Source organism: Yamadazyma tenuis, chromosome 2, assembly GCF_029203305.1.
Source record: "Yamadazyma tenuis chromosome 2, complete sequence".
Lineage (NCBI taxonomy): Eukaryota > Fungi > Ascomycota > Pichiomycetes > Serinales > Debaryomycetaceae > Yamadazyma > Yamadazyma tenuis.
Genome location: NC_089462.1, coordinates 239,586 through 260,101, shown reverse-complemented (window position 1 = coordinate 260,101; position 20,516 = coordinate 239,586). Strand labels below are relative to the sequence as shown.

General features: G+C 45.6%; 12 protein-coding genes across 12 annotated transcripts; 6 read left to right on the top strand and 6 right to left on the bottom strand. All coding sequences in view use genetic code 12, as the record gives it.

Annotated features, from left to right (window-relative positions):
* Positions 1 to 60: 60 nt before the first annotated feature.
* Positions 61 to 1,830, top strand: FRS1 (phenylalanine--tRNA ligase subunit beta; the record flags this gene model as incomplete). The annotated part of the gene is made up of 1 exon (XM_006690422.1): positions 61 to 1,830. The coding sequence occupies one exon, from the start codon at positions 61 to 63 to the stop codon at positions 1,828 to 1,830; it is 1,770 nt and encodes a 589-aa protein (XP_006690485.1).
* Positions 1,831 to 2,165: 335 nt separating this feature from the next.
* On the top strand, positions 2,166 to 2,777 carry SEC4 (GTP-binding protein; the record flags this gene model as incomplete). Its single annotated transcript, XM_006689970.2, has 1 exon — positions 2,166 to 2,777. One exon carries the CDS (start codon positions 2,166 to 2,168, stop codon positions 2,775 to 2,777), a length of 612 nt encoding a protein of 203 aa, XP_006690033.1.
* Positions 2,778 to 2,995: 218 nt separating this feature from the next.
* PSN45_001387 (uncharacterized protein) lies at positions 2,996 to 3,400 on the bottom strand (the record flags this gene model as incomplete). Its single annotated transcript, XM_006690424.2, has 1 exon — positions 2,996 to 3,400. One exon carries the CDS (start codon positions 3,398 to 3,400, stop codon positions 2,996 to 2,998), a length of 405 nt encoding a protein of 134 aa, XP_006690487.1.
* Positions 3,401 to 3,759: 359 nt separating this feature from the next.
* PSN45_001386 (uncharacterized protein) lies at positions 3,760 to 4,374 on the bottom strand (the record flags this gene model as incomplete). The annotated part of the gene is made up of 1 exon (XM_006689971.2): positions 3,760 to 4,374. The coding sequence occupies one exon, from the start codon at positions 4,372 to 4,374 to the stop codon at positions 3,760 to 3,762; it is 615 nt and encodes a 204-aa protein (XP_006690034.1).
* Positions 4,375 to 4,762: 388 nt separating this feature from the next.
* TRM8_1 (tRNA (guanine-N(7)-)-methyltransferase (tRNA(m7G46)-methyltransferase)) lies at positions 4,763 to 7,852 on the bottom strand (the record flags this gene model as incomplete). The annotated part of the gene is made up of 1 exon (XM_066157649.1): positions 4,763 to 7,852. One exon carries the CDS (start codon positions 7,850 to 7,852, stop codon positions 4,763 to 4,765), a length of 3,090 nt encoding a protein of 1,029 aa, XP_066013746.1.
* Positions 7,853 to 8,071: 219 nt separating this feature from the next.
* Positions 8,072 to 8,581, bottom strand: PSN45_001384 (uncharacterized protein; the record flags this gene model as incomplete). The annotated part of the gene is made up of 1 exon (XM_006689974.2): positions 8,072 to 8,581. The coding sequence occupies one exon, from the start codon at positions 8,579 to 8,581 to the stop codon at positions 8,072 to 8,074; it is 510 nt and encodes a 169-aa protein (XP_006690037.1).
* A 165-nt stretch (positions 8,582 to 8,746) lies between these two features.
* Positions 8,747 to 9,490, bottom strand: PSN45_001383 (uncharacterized protein; the record flags this gene model as incomplete). The annotated part of the gene is made up of 1 exon (XM_066157648.1): positions 8,747 to 9,490. One exon carries the CDS (start codon positions 9,488 to 9,490, stop codon positions 8,747 to 8,749), a length of 744 nt encoding a protein of 247 aa, XP_066013745.1.
* Positions 9,491 to 9,556: 66 nt separating this feature from the next.
* Positions 9,557 to 12,286, top strand: PRP24 (Splicing factor; the record flags this gene model as incomplete). The annotated part of the gene is made up of 1 exon (XM_006689975.1): positions 9,557 to 12,286. One exon carries the CDS (start codon positions 9,557 to 9,559, stop codon positions 12,284 to 12,286), a length of 2,730 nt encoding a protein of 909 aa, XP_006690038.1.
* A 115-nt stretch (positions 12,287 to 12,401) lies between these two features.
* CDC60 (cytosolic leucyl tRNA synthetase) lies at positions 12,402 to 15,683 on the top strand (the record flags this gene model as incomplete). The annotated part of the gene is made up of 1 exon (XM_006689976.1): positions 12,402 to 15,683. The coding sequence occupies one exon, from the start codon at positions 12,402 to 12,404 to the stop codon at positions 15,681 to 15,683; it is 3,282 nt and encodes a 1,093-aa protein (XP_006690039.1).
* A 262-nt stretch (positions 15,684 to 15,945) lies between these two features.
* On the top strand, positions 15,946 to 18,105 carry CDC4 (SCF ubiquitin ligase complex subunit cdc4; the record flags this gene model as incomplete). The annotated part of the gene is made up of 1 exon (XM_006689977.1): positions 15,946 to 18,105. The coding sequence occupies one exon, from the start codon at positions 15,946 to 15,948 to the stop codon at positions 18,103 to 18,105; it is 2,160 nt and encodes a 719-aa protein (XP_006690040.1).
* Positions 18,106 to 18,170: 65 nt separating this feature from the next.
* PSN45_001379 (uncharacterized protein) lies at positions 18,171 to 19,553 on the bottom strand (the record flags this gene model as incomplete). Its single annotated transcript, XM_006689978.2, has 1 exon — positions 18,171 to 19,553. The coding sequence occupies one exon, from the start codon at positions 19,551 to 19,553 to the stop codon at positions 18,171 to 18,173; it is 1,383 nt and encodes a 460-aa protein (XP_006690041.1).
* A 125-nt stretch (positions 19,554 to 19,678) lies between these two features.
* Positions 19,679 to 20,491, top strand: SEC65 (signal recognition particle subunit; the record flags this gene model as incomplete). The annotated part of the gene is made up of 1 exon (XM_006689980.1): positions 19,679 to 20,491. One exon carries the CDS (start codon positions 19,679 to 19,681, stop codon positions 20,489 to 20,491), a length of 813 nt encoding a protein of 270 aa, XP_006690043.1.
* Between the last annotated feature and the right edge of the window lie 25 nt (positions 20,492 to 20,516).

The window sequence follows — 20,516 nt, the reverse complement described above, 5'->3', positions numbered from 1 at the left end:
ACCCACAACCCGCGAAAATTTTCCTCAAAGTTTCAAGACTCACAATCCAACGCCCCAGCCATGCCTACTATTTCAGTGGATAAACAGGACTTATATGAGTACTTAGGTAGGTCATACACCACCCAGGAGTTTGATGAGTTGTGCTTCGACTTCGGGATCGAGTTGGACGAAGACACCACCGAGGACTGCACCGCGGGCGAGAGACCCCAGTTGAAGATTGAGGTGCCCGCCAACAGATATGATATGTTATGTTTCGAAGGGATTGCCCAGGCCTTGAACGTCTTCTTGGGCAGACAACTCCCTCCTACCTACAAGTTGAGCAAGCCAACCACCAAATTAACCATCCACAAGTCGGTGGAAGAAGTTCGTCCTTATGCGGCAGCGGCCATCTTGAGAAATATTAAGTTCGACCAGAGAACTTATGACTCGTTCATAGCGTTGCAGGACAAGTTGCACACGAACTTGTGTCGTAACAGAACGTTGGTGGCCATCGGAACTCATGATTTGGACACCATCCAAGGCCCTTTCACCTATGAAGCATTGAAACCTCAAGACGTCAAATTTGCTCCTTTGAATCAGACCCAGGTTATGGATGGACCTGGCCTCATGGAATTCTACGAAAAGGACAAGCACTTATCCAAGTATTTACACATCATCAGAGAGTCCCCTGTCTATCCCGTGGTGTTGGATTCCAACCGGACTGTTTGCTCGATGCCTCCCATCATCAACTCCAACCACTCCAAGATCACCAAGGACACCACCAATGTGTTCATTGATGTGACAGGTACTGACCGCACCAAAACCGAGATCGTGGTACAGATCATGGTGGCGATGTTCTCTGCCCACTGTGCTGAGAAGTTTGAAATCGAGCCGGTGGAAATCATTTCCGAACACAATGGCCAACTGCGGTTATGCCCCAGTGTGACTCCAAGAAAAGCCCATGCCGAAATCTCCTATATCAACTCGTGTTTGGCCTTGGATTTGCTGGGAGCCGACATCGCCAAGTTATTGAAGAAAATGGAGTTGGAGGCCGAGGTATCGACTTCAGACTCCAAATTGTTGGAGGTTTCCATCCCCATCACCAGATCCGACATCTTGCACCAGTGCGACATCATGGAAGATGCAGCCATTGGGTTTGGATTCAACAATATCAAAAAAACCAAACCCAAGAGTGAGAGTTTGGTGGCTTCTGCCTTGCCTGTCAACAAAATAGCCGATATCTGTAGAGTTGCATCGGCTCAAGCAGGATACTCCGAAATCATGGCGTTGACGTTGTGTTCGCACGACGAAAACTTCAAGTTCTTAAGAGTTAAGGATGACGAAACAAAAGCCGTCAAGTTGGAGAACCCCAAGACCTTTGAGTACCAGGTTGTCAGAACTACCTTGTTACCTGGGTTATTGAAGACCATCAAGGAAAACAGAAAACACTCATTACCCATCAAGGTTTTCGAGTGTGGTGACATTGTGTTGAAGAACGATGCTACCGAGAGAAGAGCCATCAACCAGCGGAACTGGGCCGCCATCATCGCTGGTAAGACGTCTGGCTTTGAGTACGTCCAGGGATTGTTGGGTAAGTTGATGCAGACTTTAAGAGCCAACTGGATTGAGTTTCCAAAGGAGAATACCGGTAGAGGCTACTGGATAGAAGAGGACAGTGAAAACCCTACCTTTTTCCCCGGAAGAGGTGCCAAAATCTACTTCAGAGCTGGTCCTGACGCCAAGGAGCAGGTGATTGGTTCTCTTGGGGTGTTGCACCCGGAAGTGATGAAATCGTTTGAAATCCCATATGCGGCCTCGAGTGTGGAAATCAATGTTGAGGCGTTCTTGTAGACGTAATATGCCTGTATAGCTAATAGATCATGCGACCGTAACAACTGCTATATTCTGATACCCCAACCAGCTAGTTGGTGCCATTCCTGTTCTGCTCACTAGCCGACGCGAAACCGCGAAACCGTGAGGTGCTCGAAAATTCAAAACGAAGCACCACCTTGCACTGCTCAGACTCGGATACTTTTCAACCATCAGTTCCGATACATCCTTGACTACCCATAAAGGACTATAAACCCAACATCCATTCAAGTTCCGAATTTCTAAGGCTTCATTGGTTTTGAAATTATTGTCGTAAAAGTCGTGACCCCCAGAATAGCAAAAAGGAGATAATTACCATGAGTGGAAGAGCCCCATCTAGATCATATGATATGATCATGAAGTTGTTATTGGTAGGTGACTCCGGTGTCGGAAAGTCATGTTTGTTGTTGAGATTCGTCGAAGACAAGTTCAATCCGTCGTTTATCACCACCATTGGAATCGATTTCAAAATCAGGACTATTGAGAGCAAAGGTAAGAAAATCAAGTTACAAGTGTGGGACACCGCGGGCCAAGAGCGGTTCAGAACCATCACCACCGCGTACTACCGTGGTGCCATGGGGATCGTGTTGATTTATGATGTGACCGATGCCAGAAGTTTCGAAAATGTTGATAACTGGTATCAGACGGTTACCCAGCATGCCAATGAAGATGCACAAATTTTCCTCGTGGGTAACAAATGTGACGATAGCGAAGGCAGACAGGTGTCTACCGAACAAGGACAGGAGTTGGCAGCGAGGTTGAACATTCCATTTTTAGAAGCCAGTGCTAAGTCCAACATCAATGTCGATTCGATATTTTATGAGTTGGCAAGTATTATTCAAGACAAGAATGTTGATGCAGAACCAGAGAAAAAGAGCACGGGAATTGATGTTTCGAAGGGAGCGTTGTCCAAGAACTCTTGTTGTTAAGAGATTGGAGATTGTATTTGAATATATAGTTGTATGAGTAGAAATGTAATCGATCTAAAGCTGAGGATTTGTGTGAGAGAAGTTGTATATCGTAAGTCTAGTTACGGTTTCTCACGTTGCTACTGTTCAGTTGGTAATCTTAATGTACCTCTGTGATGCTTTTACTTATGTACTATTTGTTTATTGTTATTTATTCTACTTGCTATTGCCATGCACCCCTAAATCTTCTTGCCAAAGTACACCCACTGGTCGTCCAAAGGCTTTTCTTCCAACTCTTCCCAGCACTTTAATTCAGCTAGTTCATGAGCCAAACCCAACTCTTCATGGGCTTGGATGATGATTTCTTCGATCAAACCACCACCGATTTTGTTTTCAATCACTTCGGAAACCTCGTTTTCTTCCACAACCTTCAACCTGTTTCTGGTCAAAGCTTCAACCGATTGTCTGTAAATAGAGTGTTTTGGGAATTTAGTGTCGAGCAACGACAAAGTATGGTTATAAAGGGAAATCAATGCCGGTCTGGGATTAGGGTGCTGGTAAAGACCAGTGATACCGGTGGGGTTACCGGAAGCGGCCTTGATTAACACCTCTTCAGCTTGTTTCAACACTCTGGTGAATCTCATCGTTGATGCCAAATATCGAGAATTTGGTTGGTTGAAAATTTCGCGCAGTTGTGATATTGATAGATGTAGACTAGAGACGATAGGGCAAATAGCCTAGATATAACAAATAGACTAAAGATACGAGGATCACAAATGTGTCAGGAGCAGTAACATATGATCAACACAGGTTTTAACAATAACCAACACAGGCAATAGCACGTGCACAATAAAAAGGCGTCCCCCGTAATAACAGATACAACAGATATGGGACAAACACATTGGAAAGACAGACTCAAGAGGAAACTAGAATAGTGAAAATATGTCAACAAGCAAACAATAGCGGCAGCCTGTTCACTGGGCACACTTCTCTTCCCATATCATCAAAAGTCACCACCTCCAAAGTCACCACCGCCAAAGTCACCACCATCTTGCCCATCGTTGTACCCTTCGGCGTACGACTGGTTCTGCGAGTCACTGATCATGTCTCCAATTAACATACCTCCGAGTAAACCTCCTCCCATACCTAGAGCCATTCCACCCATTCCACCCATTCCACCCATACGACTGGACCGGCCTTGTTGAACTGGTTGTTGGTAGTACCCTTGTTGAGGAGGGTATCCTCCGTATCCTTGTTGAGCCCCATAACCTTGTTGAGCCCCATATGCCTGTTGAGCCCCATAACCTTGTTGAGCCCCATAACCTTGTTGAGGGTATCCTCCGTAACCTTGTTGAGCATAACCTCCGTTTCCTTGTTGAGCGTAGCCGGACTGGTCTCTGGTGGGAGCAGAACCGGTGCCTTGTACTTTGGAAGCATTGGGGCTGTATGAAGGAGGAGGTACATCTGTTGCTTCAGATGGAAATGTTGTTCCACTGGGAGCCTCCCATTGCGATTTCTTGGTATTTAAGTCCACGTAGAACCAGGTTTTGTATTTATCATCAAACTTTGCGAGCCAACCATCAGGAACTTGTGGTTGATTTGGCGGTTGTTTCGACATGATTATTTGATGTTGAATTGAGTTAGCAGTGGCAAACAACAGAGATATATGTGTGATTGATAAGCCTCGATGCCACGAAAATATGATCAAATAGGAGTGCGACAGACAGGCCAGGACACGACTTCTATCTTATTCTTTCCACACTATTGGGCATATTCTTATCTCTATGACCTGTATATTTACTAGTGTACATTGGTATGGGCTGTAGTTTCTTGCCTATTGACGGCAATCAATTAGTGCCGAACTGCAATCAACCAGTGCCAAACTATAATCAACTAGTGCCGAACTGTAATCAACTATTGCCGAGCCGTAATTAAATTGCAAATAACTGCAATCAACCGCAACCAAATGCGATTAACTCCTACAACCAAGCATACCTAACAATTTTTTACTGGTTTAGCTCAGGAAATAACTCATCCACAATCTCGTCAAATAGCTCAAACACAAGGTGTCGAACAAGAAAGTCGTTTTGAAGGCAATTGAACACCACCGAAAATGCGTACTTAGTGTTACCCACTCCAAAAATGGTACTAAACGTCTCAGACATAAACACACTGAGTAGGAACCTCGATTCTTCTTGGGTAGTGTACCGTTCTACAGCAGACCTGATGACGGGTGGGTCCCTGAACTTACCGTTGGGAAAAACAATGTTTTTAAGAAGAATAAGTACATCGAGTATGCTCTCTTCCTGTTGGATTTGGGCTATTTGTTCATATATCTTCTTCTCAATGGTGGTTCCAAACACCTGCTGAAGGATCACAAGAAGTGCCCGTCCCCGAAGCCAGCTTTTGGCGTTTTTAAGCTTGAATACCGTCATAAGAATGTTGATGAGCGGTTTGATAAACACTTCCCTCTCGTCAAACGACTTCAATTCTCTCTCCATATCCCTAAGATTCAGCATGTTCTCTTCAATATTTTCCGAAGCCTTAGGTTTTTTGTTGGTTCCCACGAACCGATTCGAAATACCCTGATATAGAGCTTCAACCGTGTTTTTCTTGGGTTTTGTGGTCTCTTCGAAAGATTGGTTTTTGCGGACATTGAAGTTCTCTGACGATAAAAACGACCGAAATACCCGGTTACTACAGACCTCAGGAATCTCCAAGAGTTCTTTTAGGTATTCTTCAAGAGCAGCTCTTCGAAGTTCAACAATCTGTTTCTGCTGGAGCTTGAACACAGTTCGCTTTGGGAACTTCAAATTGTTGACTTGAGGATATCGGCTGCGAAGGTATTCATGGAGCTTGAAAAACTGACTGAAACGACGGGCAATGATCCAGCCAGCGGTATTTGTGTTTGGATCGCTATTTGAAAACCTCTGTAGTTCAATAATGTAAAGGATAAAATCATTTCCATTTTCATTTCCACTGATATATGACAGGATCTTAACCCGAGACTTGCCGTACAAACTGTTATCGTTTTCTTGGACGATATACTGTTGTTTTTGCAACTCCTTTGAGCTTATCTCTCGTTCCAAACTGGCCTTGGAGTTCTTCAAAATCTTGATTTCACTGATATTGTTGGTAAGCTCGGCCTTTTTGATTAACGGGTCAAGAATCGTCAATTGTTCATTAAGTACCAGAATGTCATTTGTTAGCTTATCAATTTCTTCAGCCAATTTCAAGTCTCCAGGAGCTGCCAACAACAACGATTGCTGGTCATCTCCAAGGGCATCTGCATCAAGTTCCATTGAACTTTGGAGGTTGGTATTACTGTCAGAATCAAAGTTAAGCGAGTCACTGTCGGTTCCTGATTCGTCACTCAAATCGTCGAAAAGCTTGGAGTACTTTTGTGCATTGTGGTTAAGGGTATCTTGAAATAGACTGGAGGATTCACCGAAAAGACCCCTTTTCAATTCAGAGGCCTGAGCCTGCCGTTCAGATTCATACGCTGCATCCAAATCCGTATTATTCTTCATGATCCGTGTAAAGGCATCTTCTACAGCCTTGATGACTGTGGGGCTGACAACGTTGCTGTCGTTCACACTGTGTGAGACTGATTGAACCAAGTCTCTGTACCTATCTGTAGTGGTGAAGTCTTTAAAATCATATTCTAGTTTAGTATAAGTCAGCTCTTGCAAGCGAAACAATCTGTCTCTAGCATCCTGGTACAACTTGCTCTTGTTTATCAAGTCTTGGGAGTTAATATACTCTTCTATGACCAGTAAGTCATCATTTGAGGCACCGATTTGGTGAAGATACTTCTGGTGGATCTCCCTGATTTCATTAGAATTCGAAAACCCCAATGAAAGCGAAAGCTTATCATCAGTAAGTTCTAGTGGAGCTTTGATTCTCTCCACCGCTAACCAAAACTGGAGGAGAACACCTCTCGAATTCTCGTCAAGATACTTGGAAAACTCATCGAGGTAGACGGTATTATGTAAAACTTTCAAGAGACCTAACCCTGAGGTTCTCTCAAGTTCTTTGATCTTAGTCTCCACCAACAGCTGAACTTCTCGCAACCGGCTTATAAGTTTCAGATCGCTTGGCAGTGGTAATTGGAGGAGCTGAAAAGAAACATACATCCGCAACTGCTTGGCTTCATCCAAAGACGAGAGGCGTCCTATTTTCTCCAAGCAGTTATTATAGGCCACCATATCCATGTTCTCAGTAACAATATAGTCTTTGTTGATCTTTGTGGTTTCATCGTCATGTTTTTGCTGCGTGTGTTCGTCCAAAGCTGCCCGCAACTTCTTGACTTGGTCTCTCCTTTTCAAGTTATCACCAATGAGCTTTACTATCAACAAGTTGTAGAAGTCTCCCTCACCAAGCATCTGAAACACATTGGCCAACACCGTGCACGCAAGGATTTCTCTGACCAAGGAGAGGCCGATATCGTTGTTTTTCTCTCGCTCAGAAAGCACGTATGGCAAGAAAGACCCAACTTTGGCCCGCAAGTAATCCTTTTCATTGATGTTACTGGCACCGGTTTTGGAGACGGTCACGGCAGGATGGATCTTACCTCTTCTATAGTGGCGAGCCACATCGATGTCGTGATCTATCGAGTCACCACTTCGTTTGTGCGAGTTGATCTTGCCTTGAACTCTTTCCTCCGCTCGTATATAGTCCAGTAGATGGTCATTTACTATGGGAACAAGCTTAGATACTAGCAATTTGGCAAGGTCAATGTCAACGATTCGATTCTTCAATTGGCCAAACACCTGGTTCAACTCCACGCGAATGCTATCCTGGAACAATGAGTCCGACGTTATTCGGGTGTACCAGCCGTCTATGAACTCTTGTATAATCAAGGATATGAAGTCTTCGAGGGTTTCAGATATGAGAAACGCTTCCTCCACAATCGGCTTGTTCACTTCTGCTGGGTCCACCGACAACTTTACCTGTTCATCTTGCCACAAATCGATGTTTAGAAGCTTGAACCGGCGGGTAGCACGCTTGTGGGGAATTCTGGGGGGACTGAACACAAAGATATGATAAAGGATCACTCCTACCATTACAGCCATTCCGCTGAAAAAGAGGTACATATATAGCAACAACCGCTTAAGTACAACGATGTACAAAATATACATACCCACAGCGTACAGCGCTATGCGTACGGGTTTGTGTTCCAAAATTTGGTATATGAATGCTGGTAGCATGAGTTGTAACAAATCGCGATTGTTTCGCAGCTACAGAATTTATTTAACAACTAGTTAAGATGAATATAGAAACACACCATTCTCCCACCACAGGGCCTCACCTGCTCATAACTTCCACTTGGGGTTGAGCTGGAGTGTGAGACATGTCAAGTCCAACCACCGGCCAAACTTGACGCCCACTTCCTTGAATGTCCCACTTTCCTCAAACCCAAGCTTCTGGTGAAGTTTGATTGAAGCAACATTGCCTGACTCTATACAGCCGACCATCATGTGCTTGCCCTGGGCTCGTGCAAGTTGAATGAGTTCCACCAACATGGCCTTACCAGCTCCGTTTCCTCTGGAGTTTCTGTCCACATACACCGAGTGCTCCACAGTATGGACGTATCCGTCGTACGGGCGCCAGTAGCCATAAGTGGCAAACCCAACGACCTTGTCATTGTCGGTGGCCACGATAACAGGGAATTGTGTTTGGTGTTTGTCCTCAAGCCACAGAACACGCTCTTCAGAGGTGACGGTTCCTGACTTCCAAATGGCCACTGTATTGACCAAGGCATCGTTGTATATGCTAGCGAGGGCCACGGCGTCGCTGGGCCGTGCGGGCCTAAGTTCCACCATTTTTGCCAGGGTTAAGATTAATTGAGATGTGAGATGGGCTTGTCCGAGAGATGGCCTTATCCGCGCTCGCAGGGAAGAGAAAAGTGTGGAGATCTTTTAAGAATTATCATTACTAGTGTATTACAGATGAGACGTATATGATATGCAGAATGTGTGAAATCGAGATTATTTTCGATTGGGGGTGGTCTTGGACTTTTTTGAGGGTTTGGTTTCCTCAGGAAGCCTTCGTTTGGAGGACTTTGTGTGTTCGCTTGTCTGGTCTTTCTTTGGGTTCACCTTTTTGTCTTTGTCGGACTTTCTTCTCTTTTCGTTATCTTTCTTGACTTTCTTTTCGGTCTTTTCGGTCTTCTCGGTCTTGTCTTTCTTGACTTTCTTTCCCTTCTTTCCCTTCTTTTCCTTCTTCTCGGTCTTGTGTTTCTTTTCCTTCTTTTCTATCTTTTTCTTTTCCTTCTTTTCTATCTTATTCTTTTCCCTTTTCTGCTTCTTCTCTTCCTCCTCCACCTCCTCAAAAGTAGCCACCAACTTCGAATGCACCTGTTTCTCAAAAACCTCCTCCGCATTCAACTTACTCTCCACCTCCTCAAAATCAGTCTTCCCAACCGTTCCCTCCAAGCCTTCGCCCTGGATAAACATTCGGTACAACGGAGAGTTCTTCTTTCGAATGGTTGCCGCCACTTTGTTCTCATCAATACTAAAGTTTACACTGGCACTGTCTCTGCTCACCTCCAAGTTCTTGAGATGCCCATCGAATAGACTTTCCCACCAGGTCTCCCCATCCTTGTCTTTTCCGTGGCCCAAACCCTTGTTATCTTTTTTATGCTCCACTAAAAGAGGGCGCTTGAGGCCTCCTTGCTGGAGTGCCTCTCCTTCCTTCCATCCAAATGACTTCAAGTACGACTTCGTATCCATTTGTGCAGATCCAATTTTTCGAAACCGCGCGGGATGAGGTCAAACAGAACTCACTGGCAACAATAGATGGACATCGAGGAATTACAACAAAGAGTCCAGGAGCAGCCGTTTGAGTTGAGCCAACACGACACCTTGATAAGTGCTCTCCGCCTCCACAAGACTACGAAAGTGTTGGACTTGTACCAGGCACGAGTCAATAAGCTCGAGTACTTCACCCTCCGCCATGATGAGATTAATGAGATTCTTGAAGATTTAATGGCAATTGATGATAAAAATACCCGGATCGAGCTCGTCGACGGGTTCTATAACCTCCTTATACGTGAGTACCCCACCAGTTCCTACTGGCTTCGATATTTGGATTTCGCTTCCCAGGTCAAATCTCATCTGGAGCTTCATGAGATGTACACTCGGGCATTGAACGACACCGTACACGATTTTGAAAACAGCCACTTGATATGGAACAAAGTACTAGAGTTCTTTACAGAGATCCCCGAGGGGTCTACACCCGGCTCTGACCAGATTCAAATGTGGTGGAAACTACACATTAAGCGTCTCAGCTATCCACACAACAAGCTAGAACAGTCATTTAGCGACACTTCGGAATTTGTATCCGTGTATTTTCCGGATAAGTACGACGAGTTTATGACCATGGCTCTGGAGGTCCATGGTACGACACAGCGGCTGCAAATTTACTACGAAAAGCACGAAGTGCACCTTACGCTGAAACACAAAGATCCCGATTTCTGGGCCCGGTACCTCGCTGACGTCGGGAAATACTCCACGGACTTGCGACAGGTTTCGACCCTATTCTACCGGTCGCTCATGCTGGCTGTCAGCGATTGGGTGCCCGTATGGACCGCATATATCTTCTTGTTGTATTCTAAGGATGATAACACCAAGTTCTTGATGGACATCCTCCCCAAGTTCGTGTGTTCTTTCCCTGGAGCATTTCATCCGTACGTGGAGTACATCAGGAACATGGAGCTCTTTGACGAGCCGGAATTATATGACAGGATACGAGACAGAATCGAGTATATGAAGTTGTTAAACCCGACCAGTCAGGGCTGGCAGCTTATTGCCACCACGATTCTTTCCTTTGAGAACCGAGTTGAATCGCCCCGCTTGTTGGGAGATGTGAAGCGGTTCTTTACGGGTGCTGTTGCAGACAATAGCGTTGTTTCTGCCGAAGACAATGCGCATCTGGTGGAGAAGATATGCATTTCGATTTATGAGTCCAGGGGACTTCTTGAAGAGGCCAAACACTTGGTGCTGAAGCTCACATTGGTGTTCGGAGGTGAAAGTGCCGTCTGGATATATGCATTGAGGTTTTTTGAACGTAACCACTTTAAGTATGAGGATGTAAGCAGATTTTTGCACACTGCAATAGCAGCGGCGGTGGAGATGGACTCACCTGTGCAACTCATAAACGAAGCTCTTTTGTATGAACAAGTGTATGGCACACGCATATCGTTGCAGAAAGCTGTGGTGAGAGCCAATATCGTCTACAGAACAATCAATGAGAAGAAGGCAGAAAGTGAGGACGAAGATACGCAGTGGAACCAGTCAGCTGTCGCAGAATTTGTCAGTACTCCAGGTGTCACTACGCGCAAAAGGCCGCTAGACACCCACGAACCCATACCAAAGAAGGTGAAAATAGATAAGCCCACCAGAAACAGAGAAGAGCTTTCCGTCAAGGTGACAGGACTACCAGCAAATGTCCCTGAATGTACGGTCGAACAGTTCTTTCAAGACTGTGGAGTGGTGAGAAATGTGGTTGTGTTCCACAGTGGAGAAGGGTGCGAAGCGGTGGTGGAGTTCGAAGACAACCAGGCAATTTTTGCAGCATTAACCAAGTCGCACAAGAAGCTTGAGAACCAAGAAGTTCTTGTAAAGCGTATGTCCCACTGCATTTTGTGGGTGTGTAACTTCCCTCCTTCCATGGACAAAACCAAGCTCATCAAGGTGTTTGAACCGTACGGGACTGTCATAGACGTACGGTTGCCATTTCAGAACAGTCAGCACCGCCAACGCCGGTTCGCGTACATTGAGTACGCGGAAGGAGAACAAGCCCGTGCAGCGGTTTCGCAATTGAATGGTAAAATGCTCCACGACGACCTCAATGACAGCACCTATAAGCTTGTGGCCAAGTTCTCCGACAACAGTGCTGAGCGTGGACCGCCAGTATTCAAGAGACAAATATACGTAGGAAACATTCCATATGATACTACTACTGCCCAGGTGCGAGAGTTTTTCCAGGTATATGGCCGAGTCGAAAACGTCACATTACCCATTTCCACCCAAACAAAAGAACGGGGGCATATGAATAGCGGGTACGGGTTCGTTTTATTCCAATCTGAAACTTCTATTGCCCAAGCCCTCACAGCAGATGGTAGTCTGTTTCGCGACCGAATCATCAAAGTATCTGCCTCCAAACCCTCCCAAGTGGATATCGTGAACGAGTTAAGACCTTTCAACCACCAGCTGTCGTTGGCCTTATACCAGGTGCCCAAAACAGCCACCAGAGAGCAATTGCTGTTATATTTCAAACAAACCACCGGGGTTAAACCTACACGCATAACAATATTTCCTGATAAAGAAGCAGCTGCGGTGCAATTTGCATCCACTAGCGAGTCTGGAAAGGCCGGGCTTGCGATACAAAGCCATCAATTCAACAGCACATTTTTGAAGGCCGATAGCCTTGATACCTTGACCTCCCTGGTACCACGTGAGGCCCCTGTGCCCTCTCCCGGGCCCAAGCGTAATTACTTTATACCAGCATCGGTACAACGCAGGTAGCCTATATACTTGAGTCACATGGTGAATACACGACCGGCCTCCTCCTCCCAATGTTTGCAGCTAAAAATTTTCATTCCTTTCGCACAATCTCAAATTTTTCACTAATACTAACCATATGAGTGCTCCTATCAAATTAGAGAATACCTCCCGTAGAGATACTCTTAGAGAAATCGAAAAGAAGTATCAGGCGGTATGGGCCAAAGAGAAGACCTTCGAGGTCGAGGCACCCCCAATCGAGGAGGTTCCAATTGAGGACACCGATGAAGTTAGAAGAATCCATCCCAAGTTCTTTGCCCTTATGGCATATCCTTACATGAACGGAGTTTTGCACGCCGGGCACAGTTTCACGCTTTCCAAGCTTGAGTTCGCCGCCGGGTTCGAGAGAATGAGAGGAAAACGGGTGTTGATGCCCATGGGTTTCCACTGTACTGGTATGCCAATCAAGGCCGCTGCCGATAAAATCAAGCGGGAAATCGAGGATTTCGGTGAGGACTTTTCAGGATGTCCACCAGAAGACGTCGAGGAAGAAGAAGTCAAGCCCGAGAAGGCCAAGAGCGAAGATGTGACGAAGTTTAAGGCCAAAAAGTCTAAGGCTGTTGCTAAACAAGGAAGAGGTAAGTACCAGTTTGAAATCATGTTGCAATTAGGTATCAGCAGAGAAGAGGTGGCCAAGTTTGCCGACCCTCACTACTGGTTGGAATACTTTCCTATTTTGACGCAGAGGGATGTCACCAACTTTGGAGGAAGAGTCGACTGGAGACGGTCGATGGTGACCACCGATGCCAACTTATACTACGATGCGTTTGTGAGATGGCATGTTCAGAGATTGAGAGACATGAACAAAATCAAGTTTGGAGAGAGATATACCATCTACTCGGAGAAGGATGGACAGGCTTGTTTGGACCACGATAGACAATCGGGAGAAGGTGTAAATCCTCAGGAGTACACCGGGATCAAGATTGAAGTCACTGAGTTTGCTGAGGCTGCGCAAAAGGTGTTTGCCGACAACAGCTTCGACACCAATGGCAAGACGGTGTATCTTGTGGCTGCTACCTTGAGGCCCGAAACCATGTACGGACAAACCTGTTGTTTTGTGTCACCCAAAATCGACTATGGTATCTTTGATGCTGGCAACAACCAGTACTTCATTTGTACCGAAAGGGCCTTCAAGAACATGTGCTACCAGAAAATCACTCCCAAGAGAGGCTACTACAAGTCCGTGGTGGAGATCAGTGGAAGTGCATTGATTGGTTCCAAAATCGATGCTCCTTTAGCGGAAAACAAAAACTTAAGAGTCTTACCCATGGACACGGTTTTGGCCGCCAAGGGTACTGGGGTGGTGACCTGTGTTCCTTCCGACTCGCCAGACGATTACATCACCACCAAGGACTTGTTGAACAAATCCGAGTTCTATAACATCGATAAGGAATGGGTTTGTGACAACATTGTTCCGGTTATCAAGACTGAGAAGTACGGTGACAAGTGTGCCGAGTACTTGGTTAAGGAGTTGAAGATCCAGTCGCCCAAAGACTCTGTCCAATTGGCCAAGGCCAAGGAGATGGCGTACAAGGAAGGTTACTACAACGGTACGATGGTTATCGGAAAGTATATTGGCGAAAAAGTTGAGGTTGCGAAAAATAAAGTCAAACAAGACTTAATTGACCAGAAGTTGGCGTTTGTGTACAACGAACCCGAAGGAGTGGTGATTTCTCGGTCTGGTGATGACTGTATTGTTTCTCTTGAGGACCAATGGTATATCGACTACGGGGAAGATTCGTGGAAGGCCGACGCCACCACCAGTTTGAACAACATGAACACTTACTCCAAAGAGTGTTTACACGCTTTCGAAGGAGTTTTGGATTGGTTGAAGAACTGGGCTATCACCAGAAACTTTGGTTTGGGAACCAGATTGCCCTGGGACGAAAGGTACTTGGTCGAGTCGTTGTCAGACTCGACGATTTATATGGCATACTACACCATTGGCCGCTTCTTGCACACCGATTACTACGGTAAGCAACCCGGCCAATTTGGTATCAAGCCCGAGCAAATGACCTACGGAGTATTTGACTACATTTTCAACGGAGCTAAAACCGTCGACACCGACATTCCGATTGAACACTTGAACGTCATTAGAAGAGAGTTCCAGTACTTCTACCCAGTGGACTGTAGTATCTCCGGTAAGGACTTGGTGGCAAACCATTTGACGTTCTCGCTCTACACACATGTGGCTATTTTCCCCAAGAAGTTCTGGCTTCAGGGAGTGAGAATTAACGGGCACTTGATGTTGAACAACGCCAAGATGTCCAAGTCCACCGGTAACTTTATGACCTTGTCGCAGATAATCGACAAGTTTGGTGCTGATGCATCGAGAATCGCATTGGCCGATGCTGGTGACACCATTGAGGACGCCAACTTTGACGAGTCCAATGCCAATGCTGCCATCTTGAGATTGACCACCTTGAAAGAATGGTGTGAGGATGTGTTAAAGAACCAGGATAATTTGAGAGGTGGTGAACCCAACAACTTATTTGACGATGCGTTTGAAAACGAGATGAACGACTTGATTGAAAGAACCTACGAGCTGTACAGTCAAACCAATTACAAGGCTGCCTTGAAGACAGGTCTTTTTGATTTCCAGGCGGCCAGAGACTACTATAGAGACTCGGTATCAGGTACAGTGGGCATGAACAAGAAGTTGGTTTTGCAGTACATTGAAAACCAGATCTTGTTGCTTGCACCTGTGGCATCTCATTTCAGTGAATACATTTACAGAGAGGTGTTGAACCGCAGTGGCAGTATTCATACCGCCCGGTTCCCTCGCGCCTCCAAGCCGGTGTCGAAGCCCATTAGCGATGCGTTGGCGTATGTGAGGGAATTGACCAGAGCTGTGCGTGAAGCCGAGGTGAACGTGTTGAAGAAAAAGAAGGGTGGAAAGCCTTCTGAGGTTGACGGGTCCAAGCCCGCCAGATTGACGTTGTTCGTGGCGTCGTCGTTCCCCGAGTGGCAGGACAGCTACATCGACTTGGTCAGAGAATTGTTTGAGGCCCATACTTTGAACGATAACAGTGTGATCAAGCAAAAGGTTGGTAAAGACATCAAGAGAGCCATGCCATTCATCTCGATTTTGAAGCAGAGATTGGCAGTGGAGGACCCTAAGACCGTGTTCAACCGGGAATTGACCTTCGACGAAATTGACACCATCAAGGCAGTTATGGCCAATATTCAAAGGGCTCCCGTGTCTATTGACATTCAGGAGGTTGAGGTGATCACCATTGCCAGCGGCTCCAAGGTCGGCAAGAACATTGCCACGGGCGAGGACTACGAGATCACCATTACCGGTAAGATCATCGACTCGGCCGTGCCCGGTCAACCAGGAGTAATGATAAAAAACATATAATAGTGTGTTAGGTATATAAAGAAATCTCGTGTCGCAGACAAATGTGCGCAGAAACCATAGCTGTAAGGGACGCTCGAAAATTTTAGTTTACACAACAAGTGTATATAAGCTGTCAACCGTCATAGTTTTTGCCTCAAGACGTGCCACCTTAGCAAAGTCAGTTGTGTGTTTTCCTTGCTGTTATTTGCCGTGAATATTCACCTTCCGTACTACTTTATTTGCCTGTGCTCCAGAAGCTTCTCCTCCACATACCCCCATAAACATGTCTAACACCCCACCAATGTTCCCGTTGCAGAACGTGCCGGCCAAACACGAGTACAGTGTGTCCAACCCGGCGGCCCGGTTATCGGACTTCTGGCTTCAAAACGAGTATCTGAAGCTTAGTCTTGCTCAGCACAACCGTGAGAACAGAAAACGTATTCGAGACGGAGACACTATTTTGGAAGAAGATATCAACGAAAGTGACGATATGATTCTGTCCGACACCGATATGAGCATATCGCAGTTGAGCCAAACGTCCTTCCATCCTCCCAAGAGAAGGTTGACAGTTTTGTCGCCTATGACCACGCTTACTCCTACATTTCCCGACTCTCACCATCATGAAAATAACATGATGAGTTCGACCGATGGACTCAACGACGTGGTGTCGGTACAACCCCGGACCCCTGACGCCGGTCACACCGCCACAAATACCCCTGTGTCCGACATGGAGGAGCAACCACAACAACTTCCCTTGCCCTCGCCCAGTGCGTCTCCCGTCCACAGCGGTATGAAGCAGGACTTACCTGACCCCATCGAAGACTTGTTGGCCAACGTTCCCACGTCCCAGGGAGATTTGATCAACCTCATCCAGAACTTGTCGTTGTTTCTTACCGAAAGGAACCAAAATCATTTGGTGTTTAAGTTGTTACAGAACGTCAACCGGTTGACTTTGAGTTCGTTGGGTAACACCATCTTCCACAACTTGAAACGGGATCTTTTGACCAACTTCCCGCTGGAAATCACCCGTAAGATTCTTGACCAGTTGGACCACAAATCTTTATTCAACCTTGCCCTAGTCAACCGTAAATGGAACCGGGTAGTGAATGGTTCCAACGTGTGGGTGGAATTGCTCAAGAAGGACCGGTTGATGGAATCTCCTGAAGATATCGAGCGTGAAATCGCCAACCCTGACCAGTTGATTAGCGAATGGGCCGATCCTGCTGCCAATTCGGAACTAAATATTGCTCAACTTCTATACAAAAAGAGATTGACTATCTACAACCGGTGGATGAACCCCAAGTACGAGCCCAAACGTATCAGTATCAAGGTGCCCAGTCAAGGTAATAACGTTGTAACGTGCTTACAGCATGATGATGAAAAGATCATCACTGGTGTGGATGACAGACTCATCAATGTTCATGACACCAAGACCGGGGCGTTGCTCAAGGTACTAAAGGGCCACGAAGGTGGTGTCTGGGCCTTGAAGTATACCGGCAACACCTTGGTTAGTGGTGCCACCGATCGGACAGTCAGAATCTGGAATATTCGGACTGGAAAGTGTACGCATATCTTCAAAGGACACACCTCCACCGTGAGATGCTTGGATATCTTACACCCAGTGAAAATCGGAAGAGACGAGTCTGGTAATGATATAATATTTCCTTCGGTTCCGTTGCTTGTGACTGGCTCGAGAGATCACAACTTGAATGTCTGGAGATTGCCCATAATACCCGATACTGATGAGGACGACGGCATTCCATGTATGACATACGACAGTTCTGACATCAACAACCCGTTCCTCATGAAGGTGTTGGTGGGACACACCCAGTCGGTCAGATCGGTGTCTGCGTATGGAAACTTAATTGTTAGTGGCTCCTATGATGCTACTGTCAGAGTATGGGATTTAATGAGAGGTGGGACCTGTGTTCAAGTATTAGCTGGACATGTGGATAGAATATATTCGACAGTTTTGGACTACAAGAATAAAATCTGTTATTCTGGCTCAATGGACTCGACTATTAACATATGGAATGTTGATACTGGTGAATTATTGCACACTTTGAAGGGTCATGGTTCATTGGTAGGGTTGTTGGAATTGAGCAAGGACTACTTGGTTTCTGCCGCTGCCGATACTACTTTAAGAGTTTGGAACCCCAAAACTGGCGAGAATTATAGCAAACTTGAAGGTCACAGTGCGGCTATAACCTGTTTTCAACACGATGCCTTAAGAATCATCAGCGGAAGCGAACGAATGTTGAAGCTTTGGGACATTCGTAAAGGAAAATTCGTCAAAGACATACTTGCCGATGTTACTGGTGGGATCTGGCAAGTAAGATTTGATTTCAACCGTTGTGTGGCCGCCGTCCAAAGAAGTATTAACGACAGAGAGGAAACCTTTATCGAGATCTTGGATTACAGTGAACCTCCTAATAACGTATAGCCCTATTTTCACTTCATTTTGCTTTCAGCCCTTTGCGGTTATTGTTTATTTATAAAGAAATGTCATCAATCATCAACTAAATACAATTTGCGTAACTTGTTCAATCTCTCCAACCCGTCTGCAACATCGAAACTTACTCTTCGTTTACAAGATTCATCATCAGTGTACATTGTTGAGTCAGTTTCCCCTAGATATTCTCCATCAGGCCCAATTCTTGTTTCCATCCGAATTATCAAGTTGAATAAATAATCAGAAATACGTTCCTGATTGTTCCAAACCAATTTCCTCGAACACCAACACTTATGTTGGGAGTATAAGTCTATAATTTCTTCCTCTTCTTCCTCTTCTTCTACGATATCATAGCAGCTTTTGGTGAAAACAGAGCTTGTTAAGTTGGAAGGGTACTTCACGGGAGTGAGAATCTTGGATGTCGACAAGTCCAAGCCAGTAGAAACAGGTACATGCGGTATATCCTTGTTGATGGGTGGATGCTGCCTGTAGTCAAGAAACACTTTCTTGTTGCAGTCTGAACACACCAAGAAGAGAACGAGGTGGTTTGAAAACGACTGGACTTTCAAGTCCCAGCCATGCAAGCTGATATCGTATATCCACGATGGTATATGATCAAGAATCATACTCTTATCAGTCTTGTTATCACCATAGTACCGCTTGAGTATCCAGTTATTGGACACGCGTACAAACGCCTTCAAGCGCTCGGAGCTAGGACTAGTGCTCGTAAACATGCCTTGCTTATCTGCTATTATGCGGTGATTATCGACCAAGCTCTTTAGGCACGACAAGTAGGTATTGATGAGAGTCTCATTAGTAGACTCAATGAACGGTTTGACATAGTATACTCCTTCCAAAGGAGTCTCGAAGTTGCGCCACGGACAATTGACGCTATGGCCAGCATTTTTCACTTGGTGGATATACTCCTCTGCCAAATAGCAGTTGAGATCTTCACAGTTCTTCAAGTCAAGTTCAGACAGTTCTTCACTAAATTCATTAAACCGAAGACTTAGAAGTTTCTTACATGATGTGCATAACAAATGGTTTTTGGAAACGTTATTGATAGCAATTGAAATACACTTCCATCCGTTCTGGGCACATTTAAGTTCATTAAGTTCATGATCAGTATCAAGAGGAATGCTCCAATTTAGTGACAGAAATGTGGACAACCGCTCAAGGAGAAGCGTCCTCAGGAAGGGGTCAAAGTCACTTATTAACGATAGCAGAGCTGGGGCACTTTTGGTGGGGGTTCTCTTGTATTTGTGATAAGTAAAATGGTTTCTACTCTTGATGCTCTTGAAGTACTGGATGTCTGGGTGGTGATTATATTTGTCGCGGATGTTCACCTCAATGGGCATGGAATACTGCTCGTGCTTGGGGGAGTCGAACAACTCCAAACACTGTTTGAGTACCCGGGGGGTTTGGTCTGAAGACTCCATTTATGTGGTGAAGGAGTTATCTTAAGCTAATTGCGAAAGATAGTGAGACTGCAATTTCGAATGTGCGACTTCTGGTGCGCGCTGAAAAACTTCGTCGTTCATCTTACCCAACCTTTCACACAATCATGTCAAGAAGACCAGTATTAGAGGAAGTAGATGACGATGACATCGATAATATGGACATGGACCTCGCGCAGTTTGATCCTTCGTTGAACACACCCATAGCCCCCTTGAGAGCTCAGCCTACCGTTACACGATCACAAGACCTGGAGCCATCTTTATTCCCCAATATACCTGTACCATCTGCAAAACCCCCAGCAACCTCTCCCGGAGGAATCGCCCTGGATGCAATCAGGGACCCCAAACTGTTCACTGACGAAGAAAAACGGGAATTCAAAGCCTACCAAACCATATATCCTTGTTATTTTGACAAGAACAGGAGCCACAAACAGGGAAGAAGAGTGTCTGAAGAAAATGCGGTGGAAAACCCCTTGGCCTTAACCATCGGTGATGCTTGTCGGTTCTTACAATTTCCAGTATTGTTAGAGTTGGATAGGACACATCCCCGGGACTTTGGAAACCCTGGAAGAGTGAAGGTGTTGTTGAGAAAAAACGGCGAGCCAATCGACGAGTTTGTGAAAAACAAACGACAGGTGTTGAACGCTATTGGAAAGTACTTGAAAACCCACCCCACCACTTTGAACAGTGTAAGCGCTAGTAGTGGACACCCCATACCTGAAGAGTACATGGTTGGATTCACACCTGAAAAAATACCTAAAGTTAGAGGATTCAAGATGAACACAATTGTACCGGTACATTCGCCCTTCACCATGAAGCATCCTATGACACAAGGTATATATGCACCCCGCCCCGAGGCTCCGGCCATAGCTGCTGCTCCCAAGGCCCCCAAAAAGAAGATCAAGAAAATAAGAGCTTGAGTGAACAGAGCACAAGCACCTGAAT